General features: G+C 45.8%; 1 protein-coding gene across 1 annotated transcript in view; it reads right to left on the minus strand.

Annotated features, from left to right (window-relative positions):
* Positions 1-1,932: 1,932 nt before the first annotated feature.
* Positions 1,933-11,835, minus strand: part of TMEM178B (transmembrane protein 178B) — a 427,174-nt gene continuing 417,271 nt past the window's right edge. The window contains exon 4 of the mRNA XM_009002963.4: positions 1,933-11,829. Within this exon, the coding sequence (XP_009001211.2) occupies positions 11,579-11,829 (251 nt within the window). The 3' untranslated portion in view covers positions 1,933-11,578. The remainder of the gene's footprint in view (positions 11,830-11,835) is intronic.

An 11,835-nucleotide genomic window follows, 5' to 3' on the forward strand; every position in this document is an offset into this window, starting at 1 on the left:
TCTTCAATTCCGCCTGCTTTCCCTGAAAGGTGCAAGGGTGAAAGGTTCTTGCTCATTTCTTAAGATCAGTGGTATTTTCTTTCCATTCTTTCTTTTTTCTTTTTTTTTTTTTTGAAACAGAGTCTTGCCCTGTCACCCAGTCTGGAGTGCACTGGTGCCATCTCTGCTCACTGCAACCTCTGCCTCCCAAGTTCAAACAATTCTCCTGCCTCAGCCTCCTGAGTAGCTGGGATTACAGGTGTCCCCCACCATGCCCAGCTAATTTTTGTATTTTTAGTAAAGACAGGTTTTCATCATGTTGGCCAAGCTGGTCTCGAACTCCTGACCTTGTGGTCCTCCCGCTTCAGCCTCCCAAAGTGCTGGGATTACAGGTGTGACATTCTTTCTCTCTTCTAAGGAACATTGCTACCAAGCTGGGGTGGGGCTTTCCCATTTCTTCAAGTTCTTTTCCACTTATAAAACCCTCCCCTCATCTACTCTATAAAATACATTCTCTTGACTAATGCTCCTTCCATGTTGTCTGACAGCATTGCTGGGAGAATTAAGTGCTGTCTGCTGAAATCCACCGGAGGAGACAATAGGATGCTGGCATCTGGTCTCCCCTGAACCCTGCCCTATGTGCATTTTACCTTTGCTAATTGCAATCTGTATCTTTTGAAATGTTTTACTGTTTCTATTACCTCCAGGATACCCCTTTTAAAAAAGTTCCACAGCTGATATTACTCTATATCAGAGTAAATCCACACAGGTCTTCTTGTGCAAGGTCCAGCACTGTGCCCATCTTTCCACAGACTAGCCATGGCACTAATCACCATCCTGTTTTATGTCACACCCATGTGGCCACCCTTAAGATCTACCACACGGAGATGCAGCAATATACCTCTCATTCAGGAATCCCTCCTCTCCCTCAGCCATCCCACCTCTAATGGACATTTCTTCTTTTGGGCTGCCCAGATCTAGGTTTGGGGAATTGTGTATTTTATGAATTTTGGTGGGAGGAAGAGCTCACCACCCAAGAGAGAAGATTAAAAGGCTCTAAACCTGTTTTCTCAGTCTCCTTAGATGGTGCGCCCATGTGGGATTCTGACGCTGGACCTACTGCCTGAGAGAAGAAGGGCGCTGGGTGGAGGTGGCAGCAGAAGCCGCACCATATGGTCTCAGGGCAGTAGCAGCAGCCAGGCAAGCTGTGGTGTCCAGAGTCCAGCAGTGGTGACCACATGGTCCAGATCAGTGGGAGATGTGATTCTGGCTGCTCAGCCACGTGTTTATTCTTGCTTGTCCTACAGGCTTCCAGCTACTCATGTCTCATCAGTAAATTACTTCCCCACTTATGTCAGACATAGCCAGTTTCTTTCACTGTAAACCAGAGATGCTGGCTGAGACATACTACGTTTTACAGAGCACTTGCCTCTCCAGTCCATTTCCCTCCTCCCCAGCCTCCCGCCCAGGTGTCAGCCCGAACTTTTGAAGAGGTAGATGGGCAGAAAGGAACCGTGACTCAGTTAGCGACAAAGCTGATGAAGACTAGGAGAGAAATTTCTCTCTTCCCTGGAAACTGGGAAACAGGTTTAGGGGTTAGAATGTAATCAGTCGTTCCAGCATCTCATAAAGTCTTTTTAAACAAGTTATTAATGCCAGTAATAGAAAAAAGAAAAAGAAAAAAAACACAACAGTTTCCCTCTTGTTCTCTTCTGAATCCCTCTCCATTTTTTCTTCTTTCACCCAACACTCAAAGCATGTACCTTTGGCCTTAGCATGATTGAAATGTTTGCTATCTATTTTTTTCTGGATTCAAGTTTTCAGCTGGTCATCTACATAAGAATTGTACTTTTTTTTTCTGTACAGAACTTGAGGGAAAACTACCTCTCACCATCAAATACTGCAGCCTCCACCCTCTCCCATCTTGCTCCCTACCCCCAAGCAGACACAATCTTTTAAAACACACAACATAATCTTCTTTATTTAATTGTTTAATCAGTTTACATTCCACAACTGACAGATTATTTATTTTTATTTTTTCCATGAACAAGTCATTTAATTAATTACCAGACACTTGTTTATCTTCAATCGATGGAAATACAATATTTCTGCCAATTCGAAAAAGAAAATTGCAAGATGCAGTCAGTTTCAGTGAAGTCCCCAAATGCTTTCTGCTTCCTCAGTCCTTTCAAAGTCACAGGAACCTGGCAATTTCCCTTTTCATCCCCCCTCCCACTTCCCTGATAAGTTTACCTCTCAGAATATCACAATAGTTTCAAGATCTGGTTTGGATCACCTTTGCTGTAATTAATTAATTATGAGAAGGAACAGACAGTACAATAGATCTGATAAGATGTAGCATTCTTGTTAAGATTAAACAACACATTTATTCACATCGTATCAGAACAAATTGACATAATATTTAGTCTTATTTTAGCACCAATAACCACAGGAATTGCTACCTCCAAGGGCAGAGGTGTTGTTAGAATCCTGCAGTACACGCCACTCCTTGTCTGACCAATCAGAAAGCACTATGCAAATTAAAGGTAAATAAATTTATATTGACTGAGCAAATATCTGGTGGGCCATAAACACTCCAGGCATTCAAGGGTTTTGTTGGCTATGGTCCCTGTCTAATGACCATATATAAAACTTACTCACCAAATCAGCTTATTTTCTCTCAGTAACACAGGGCTCAGAATGTTATATTTTAAATCAATCAAACTTTGTCGTACTGACTCGAGGAAATGCTTTGAGAATGCCCCGGGACTGGCTTCTTGCATTTTATTCTGTTCTCTCCATCAAGATCTCAACACTTATCTTTTTTGCAAACAAAAGAGGTTTCTTCAATCCAGAGGAAGGTTTCCAGGCAGGGAGGAGAGGTAGGCAGTGGTGGGCTGAGTCCCAGTGCAGGGGTGGAACTTGTCACCGTCACTGCCACCTCCTAGGATACCCAGTCTGCCTGTGGCCACTGCCCTTCCCAGGGTATCTCCTTTTTAGTAGAGATAAATATTTAAGAAAATTAAGGGATTGAGGAAACAGTTCCAAATATTGGTGAGATCATCTTAGCAGGTGACTGGACCAGATAACGAAATGTTGTAGAGATCTTTATTCTTGACAGAGAGAAGGCCTGCCTGCCCCTTCCCCACTGTATGATAAAGGGATCTGGATAATGGGGTGGCAGTAGCTGACATTCCTGCAGCTGAAGAATGTGACCTGCTTTGGCCTCTAGGACTTGGACAGGTCATCAGGGACATGGCTGGGGCAGCGCCAACATCCTCTGCGGGCAGATGGGACATGTAGTCCACAGAAGTGATCATCTCCTCTTACTAAACAGCTGAAGCAGAACTTCCAGAGGCTTAGACAGCAGCCTCGACATAGTTCTGTGCTTTCTACTCTAGGCCAACACAGCAAGACTCACTCCTGCCTCCGTCAGCTATGACAAGAGCTAGAGTGACGCACTAGAGAGGACCATGCTATCCATCTCCTAATGAAGAACCTCAGTCTGTGCTGTCCTATAAAGCAACCAGTAGCCATGTGTGGCTATTGAACACTAGAAATGGGGCTGGGCTGAACTGAGATGTTTTCTAAGAGGAAAATCACATTGGATATTGAAGACTTCATTTGGAAAAAAAGAATGTAAAATATCCCAGTAATTTTTTGTATTGATTCCATGTTGAAGTGATACTATTTTTGATATGTTAGGTTAAAATATAGTCTGAAAATTAATTTCACTGATTTTAGCTCTTTCTTTGGACTTTAAAAAATCAGGCTACTAGAACACTTAAAATTGCATACGTGGCTTGCATCATGGTTCCACTGGATGACGCTGGTCTATACCACCTTCCTGAAGCTGGTCCCACAGGTCATCGCTGAGAACCAGCAGAGGAGAGGAAAGTTGGGATTGAAGGTGCCTCGAGTCATGGGGTGGTGAGAGGTTGGGTCACTGGCCAAGCTCAGTGTGCCTCCCCTCTCTGGGGCAGCGGGTCTTCTCAGTCCTGCAGGGAGGCAGCTGTTTGTGCTGCAGGTTTACCTAATCCCTGATCCTCTTTCCTACTTCCTATTAGTTTAGGGTTACTGCTTTGAGGATCCTTCTCTGCAGCCTTGCTGAGGATTCTCTGGTGATTCTGCCATCTGTCCTTCCCAAAGTTCCCTTCATCTTACCTCTGCTCCCAACCCGCATCTTCTGCCTACTGCCTCCACGCCACCACTGCCTCTGCTGCCTTCATTCTTATTTGGTAGCATCCCTTGGCCTGACTCCCTGCTTCTGACACTACAAGCCACGTTTTTATGGTGAGTCATAAATCACAAAGCAATTCACACGCGTCATCTCCTTGGATGCTCTTTCTCCCACCCCAGCCCAGCGCAGCAAAGCTCAGTCAGTAGAGATAGATAGTAAAATGAGATCATCAAAGTGGGTGGGAAAAGGAATCTGAGAATGAGAAGGTATATAGAAGGCTCTGGACTCTGAGTGCAAACTGGCTGTTAGTGCGAGGTCACTTTCTGAGGGGCAAAAGCAGGGGCTGGGGGTAGCAGAGAGAAAACGTCTCCTAAATGACCTCTACGCAGTAAGCACACACCGGCAAGGGCTCAAAGTCTCTCTAAAAATAGCAGCAAAATATACAAGGAGACTGGGCACCCAGGAGCCCTGCAAGCCCCTGATCCCCGTTTGCCTGAGAGGACGTGGAGACACGGTGAGGTAACGAGACTCCCCCGAGGCCCCAAGTGAGCCGATGGCAGGGCCACTCATGCCACCCCAGAGTCAGCTATGTTGACCTTTGCCATAACCTTCCAAACATTGATGATTTGTTATTATTTTGGGGGAAGTACATTTTACTTTACAGGCAAAAACCTTTAGAACAGAGAGTTCTAAGCAGACATTGGTGACTGTGAGAGAAACAACCAGAGAAATCCTCCTGTGCCAATGGTATCTCTCCCTTCAAAGCCCACCCTAAGTCAGGATTTTAGGGCCATCCACATCAGTCCTCAGAAAACTGAGGGCTACATCGTTGCATTTGTTTAGTCTCAATCTCCCTCCCCTTTATTTTCAGTTTCCACTTTTATTTGTACATTTTTACAGTTAGTCTTGAATAGCAAAACAGTCACACCATGGGTGGAAATGGGGAAGGAGTATGAGAATGAGTTTGTGAAAGCTCTTCACAGGAAAGGCTTCGTCACGCTCACAACACAGATGCACTGGTACAGACAGACTGGAGAGGGTCTATGGGTGACCCAGAAAGGAAAGGAAAAGCTCAGCCAGTGGGAGGAGTGGGGTTCTGGAGAGGAGAGAGGGATACAGAGTTCCTTAAGGAGCAACACCTGGTCCTTGGGAATGAAGAGTAGGACTTGCATTTGCTGAGGTTGGTGTTTGCCAATGAGATGCCAGCTTTTCGGAGCTACTGCTGTGCAACTCTTTGCGTTCAGACACAGTTTTCTGTTTTTCACACACACCTGAACATACACCCCCCTGCAGTTGGGTGGCTCCCCGTTACTGGCTGGGCTCTATCTATAGAGAGAGCAATGGCTTCCCTTCCCTTGGAGGAAGTCTAACCCTCACATGGACACTTGATCCTCTGCGAAGCAGAAAGTGTGAGGATCCTTTGGGAAGGGCGTTCTTTTCTTGTTTAGAACCTAGGATTCTGTTTTTCCCAACAGGATCACATCCAGACATGTCTTAGTGAATGTACCATCTAACGGGCTTCCTTATAAGAATCTATATGTTTTTGATGCAGCTACTGGCTTCAGCAACTGACAAGAGAAAGATCCCAGCTCCCTGAAACTCAGTCTCATCCTAAACTTGAAAGATCATTGAAACCTTTCAGAATCTGATTTGCTTCCATTCATTCCATTTGGGAATACACAGCTAGAAATAATGTTAGGAGAGTTTAAAAAAACACTAAGGCATTGACCATGTGCCTTGGTTAATAGTTAACTGGTTTAGTTCATATATGCTATTTGCCCCATATGGTTTACTCATTCTGTCCCCTCTGGGAATAGCTGAGATGGATAAAAGTGCCCTTTGCAAAATTGGCTTGGACAAAAGGAAGTCTAGGAATAGGTAAAGTAAAATAAGGAGCCAATTTCTCTGGGAGGCCTGAATGAAGAATGGAATCCCTTGAGTGTGCTTAAGTGGGACAGGCACAGCCCTGTTCAGCAACCAAGATGACCTTGCACTCGGGGTTATCGTTCAGCAGCGAGGCACAGACACTTGATGGAAGAATTCCATTCCAGCGGGGGCTCTTCTCAGGGATACTTAGAACACACATAACTCATATGACACTTCACGTTTGCAAATCACTTTGCAATTTCTTTGTCACCCTTAATATGCCGTGAGGTAAGGTGTTATCACTGTCCTCATTTTGTAGATGAGGAAGTTCAAGTATGGAGAAGACACAGTGCCCAGAGTCATAAATCATTTTAGTGCAGAGCTGTAGTGAAATTTACAGTAACTGTTATACAAGTGTAGCTTAATGAGTGAGTTACTCTGGCTTCAGCATTCTTATACCTATAATTAGACTGAGATGGCATCTGCCAAAAAAAAAAAAAGAGAAGAAGAAGAAGAGGAGGAGGAGGAGGAAGAAGAAGAAGAAGAAAGAGAGAGAAAGAAAGAAGAAGAAAGGAAGAAAGGAAGGGAAGCAGGAAGACAGGCCCAAAATAGAAATCTTTTATCCCTGCTCCATCCTGCCCGTAAGGCCTGGCATTAAACTTTTAGGCCTCTTTGCTCTCTTTGGGGGCTCAGGACCCTGCACTCTTGCTGCCAGGAACACAGAGTCAACTTGATGCAGACCAGTGTGGTTCTGTGGCTGTGCACGGCTCATATGGCCCCAGCTGCCAATCCAGAGATGAATACTCACTGGGGAAGTTTTGAGGTCATGACCATTTCGACTGGGCCCTCGGTGGATGCCTCAGAGTGACTGGATTATGAACAATCTTGTAGTCTTTTTTGTATTTTATTTTGCTCACTTTCTACAACGAGAAGGTATTATTCAGGAAAGAATCCCAATACTCAGTAATCACATATTCTAAGAACTAGGAGCAATGTTTAAGAAACATTTTGCATCATGGCAGCATCAATGAAAAGAGGGCAAATACAGCCCCAGACATTGAGAGCTTTGAGAAACAGAAACCAAAATCACATGTGTATGTCAACTCTGGTGGGGGTTCTTAAAAATCTGCCCCCTTACTCTATCCCACACCAGCTGGAAGATGGCATGGAAGCAACCTGCTAGTGTGGACCAGCTATTTCTATCTGCACTGAAATGACCTGTCACTCTGAAACACCATATTTCCCTGGAAAGGTCTGGGTGTGTCCCTGGGTTGGATAAGTCCCCATAAGAGAGGGAACATTTTCAGAAAAGAAGCTTCACTTTAACTACAAGAATCAACAAAGTATGCCCCATAAACCACACCAAAGGATGACCAGAGTATACTTCTTCCCACTCCTTCCTCCAGGTATTTGAAAAATCAGTTAATACTCAGCGCATAAGCCAGGTGAAGAGAGATGCCTCTGGGTGATGTACTTGAGTTCCTTATTCTGAATTTGACCCAGGTAGGCATCTCTGGAGACCTAAGCAGCACATCCTCCCACTAAGTCAAGACAGCTACACACGGTGCATTTGTTTCCGGCATCTTATCATGAGTGTGGATTAATATTGAGATATAAGGCTTAGTCTCAGAGTCTTGGGATATCCTTCCCTCTTGTCATAGGAGAGGCAAGCATTGCTAGGTGGGGCCACTCACCCCTGATGGAAAGATATGCACCTGGGCTCAGGGCGCTTAAGAAAGGCTGTGTCTAGATTTGGAGGAACTGCCCAGTCTCTGTGATTCCATGATCCCTGAAGTTGAAAGGGTAGGGTTGTTGAAAAGCTAAGGCTTGGATGATTGAAGCTGGAACAGGCACAGATTGTATTTTTCATATTTTGATGCCAGGGAGCCACAGACCTACAGCCACAAAGGAAGGAGGCTGCTTGGAGTCTAGGAGCTTCTCTACAGATGAATCATTTATCTATCTTAATTGACCAAAGTCGACACAGGAGGAAAGTAGGAGTGAGTGGAGAGAGAGAGAGAGAGAGAGAGAGAGAGAGAGAGAGAGAGAGAGAGAGAGAGAAGGAAACAGAAGAAATCATAACTCCCAAAATAAAGAGAGAAAGATGTGGGACCTCTCTCAGTAGAACACCCCACTTTCCTGAATCCCAGTGAAGTAGGGTGGGGAAGGAAATAAGAGTTGCAATGGGCTGCAGGCTCAAGGTGGACTTGCATGGAGCTCAGAGCACATACATGTTCGTATACCAGTAAGAAGTTTGAACTTGACCTAGGGTTGGGACTGGCAACTTTGGTGAGGTCATTGGCCCTACATTCCCTCATAGGGTTGGGTTCTATGATTTGGAGTTAGCAGAGTCTGACCTACAGAGCCTCACAAATCGAGGCTCCTCTCTTCCTCCTCATCTCCCTCACAGCCAGAGAGCTTCCATAGCTGGTTGGAATCACATGTTTTAATCTGTGGTCAAGCCCTTATGCTAAGAGAGATCAAGGTCACCTGGCAGTCCTCCCATTGGCCAGGACTTGCCCGCTGAATGGGCCCTCTATTCTAGCCATGTGGCTGGGCATGTTTTTTTTGCTTCCCAGAGGGATCAGATTCCAAAGTGTGTTTGTACTTATCTGCCCTGCTATCAAAGAAGTCACTCAAAATCCCTGCTCTGCAGATGGTGAGTTGAGCCCAGGTGGTTTACATCTTCCTGGGACACTCAAGGTTTCAAAGGGATGCAGTAAGCTTTGCTAAAGGTCTGTCACAAAGATAACTAATTGGATACAGCAGACAATCTACTCGTTGAAAGTATGGGATTTTAAAAAAAGAGGATATAAATAATGATAGTTCTGTAAGCCAGCATCCTCAAACGTGATTACTTACAAAAAGTTTAAATGGTTCATAGCAAATTTCCCCATTTACAATTTTCTCCCTCTCTCCTGCAACTGGGAAATAGCTGGGATTTCAGTGTGGGCATAGACAAGCCCTCTGTGCCAACTGGATGCTCATGGACACCTGTCTGTCCCTTCCTCAGCAGAGCCCATTCAGGACACTTGGAAGGAAGACACGAGGCCTCTCAATCTGAGATACTTTTCTTCACTTTTCCTTAAGCCCAAGTATGCCCTTCCCCTTGAGGGAGAAATCTAACTTTTCAAAGAAAATTAAAAATAAGATGCCCAATTGAAAAACTGGGTTTTCCTGAAAATTATTTCCCTTCTCATAGAATAAATCCTTTATTTTAAAAATAATCCTTAGAACCCCAATTGGAAGCTAACAACTTCTCCCATTGCACACCTTACCCTATCACCCAGCACACCCACACACAAGGAACTCACACATGAGACCTTTTGCAGAAGCTGACCAGCGTCCCCAGTAAGGAAGTCTTGAGTAGTGCACCCACACCTGCGTGCAGGTGCATACCGACACAAACGTACACAAAATGCACCAGAGAGATACACATACGGAGAGACCTGCATTCAACCCCATTCATGCACATCAGATGTCATATCATATCCAGATATGAATTACACACATAAAATTCAAAGGAGCAGATGAGGGTGGAAGATAGGAGAGAAGGTAAGTGGTTAGCAGTTGAGAAGAGGAGGAGGGTGGTGGGAAGATGGGTTGGAAGACAGGTAAATGAAGCAGATCACACAGCAGTGGAAGGAAGGCTGCTGAGTGCTCGGCAAAGCTCCCAAAGCATATTTGTTTATGAAACAATGGGATTCTCTGCTGCAGGGTTGACCATGGCTACACCAGCTCAGGGACTTTCGCCCAGTCTCCCCAGGGCTGCTGGGCACCAGCAGGGTCACTGAGAGGACTGTGAGTGGCTCCAGCCCACTCCAGCAGACTCCCACCCCTAGAGCGTTCACAATTCTCTGGCTGACTTTGCTCGCCAGCACCTGCAGTGCTAATTTGCTTAAATGAGCCCGAGACACTGGGGTGGATTTATTCCACCTCTGTTTGGGTGCTAGCCACTAAGACTGCTATTTTGGGATTCATGGCCTTGAATATCAAGAGGGAAAGAAAGAGGATGGAAAGAGTCAAGAGTTCTGCATTAATTTACACAATATCATGCAAACTTGAGCCCATGGGAAATGGAGGTGCTCTCTCTGCATGTGACCCACTTCCTTTCATTCGTACTGAGGTCACCCCTAGGGAAAGGGCAGATGTCCAGTGACAAAGGACAGCTTCTCTAATGGGGAGTGAAGGTCTCGTTGGTCTATGCTCTTGTACAACAGCAACCAGAGGAACACGCCTTCTCCCTCCCAAACCATGTGTCCCCCTCTTCTCTCATGGCTTATGTGCCCAGCTGTGTCTTGAGCTTCCAAAATTAGAGGGCTAAATCCTGCAGAGTCCCAGAGCTGTAATGTGGAGAACCACGGGGGTCCTCTGGCCCAGTGGCTTTGTTCTTGGTTCTGCCCTCTGGAAATTTCAGCTGTACCAAAAATAATAATTTAAAAAAACACAACACAAACAATAAAACCCCACACTCAGGAAACATCCACCACATGCACACACACACACACCGCACGTGCACACACGCGCGCACGCGCACACACACACGCACACACACACACACACACACACACACACACCCCTCCAGGGATCTGTAGCTGCAGAATTGACACCCATATAGGCCTGCCCCTCATGACAATTTCTAGGTCTCTGGGCCTCTATTTGGGGCCATGAAACCACTATGGTGATAGAGAGACAACAGTCATAATGCAGTATTTCCATTTAAAAGGTAGAAAAGAAAAAAAGGAAACTGCCCGAAGTGCACATGCACGCACACCCACACACACACATCACAGCATGACTCCAAGGCTCCGGTCGGCCCAGGGAGTGCAGGTGCGGCTGGGGACAGGGTGGCCTCTTGTTTCACTGGGTGTAAGGCAGCTGGAAGGTAAGACTGGGTTTTCTGAGCATCCACCGAAGCGTCTTTTCATTGATGCAGATCTTGCCTCTCAGCATGTTCTCTTCCCTTCCCACCTCTGAAACATTGTCCAAAAGTTTGGCAGCAAAGAGAAAACGTCCTTCTCAGTTTGTTTTCTCTTTCACTCCTTGTGTGTTGCTGGTGGGCCTGGAAGGAAGTCCGAACAGGAAGAGCAGGAGAAGAAGTGATTCTGAAAATGGCCTCAATGATTTGGTTCCATTCTAGGAACTAAGGGCTTTGTTACCCTGTGATATGACTGGTAGGGGGTGGCGTCCTCTCCTGTTGGCCCAGTGGGTGGCACTTCCTTCTCTACATCTGTGCCGCCTCAGACCCCTGTCACTGTCCCTTCACCACCCCGTCCTTGCCAGTGATGGGGATCAGGACATGGTCGCAAGAGGTGGTGTTTGCTCTGTCTTCAAGAGACCATGAAGCCAAAAGTCAAAACTGATGGAAGAGCCACAGGACGGGAACAATTTCCCCATCTCAGAGATGAGGCAACACGAAGTCTGGTGAGATGCAGGTGCTTGAGCCAACTCAACTCTACCTTGGCACTGGCATCGTCTTGATTTAGTTTTGTTTTATATATGTATATTATATATATATATATTTATATATATATGTATGTATGGGTTTGTTTTTTAGCACACTGTCCCATTCTCGGGTCTGGATTTAGGGTGGTTGGTCCTCGGGACAGGCTGAACAGAAGGGGCCAAGGTACAGAAGAATCCCGAGATGAGTGTGAGGCCCAGGCCCCCCCATGCACAGAACATGGACCAGCCATAGCCATGGCTGATGTCATCGGGGAGTCCGTACAGGTAGCGTGGGTAGCGTGACAGCTCAAAGTTGATCCCGGCCACACAGGTGCACAGTGAAATGATGCAGAAGGTTCCTGGAG

This window comes from Callithrix jacchus, chromosome 11 (assembly GCF_049354715.1).
Source record: "Callithrix jacchus isolate 240 chromosome 11, calJac240_pri, whole genome shotgun sequence".
Classification (NCBI taxonomy): Eukaryota; Metazoa; Chordata; class Mammalia; order Primates; family Cebidae; genus Callithrix; species Callithrix jacchus.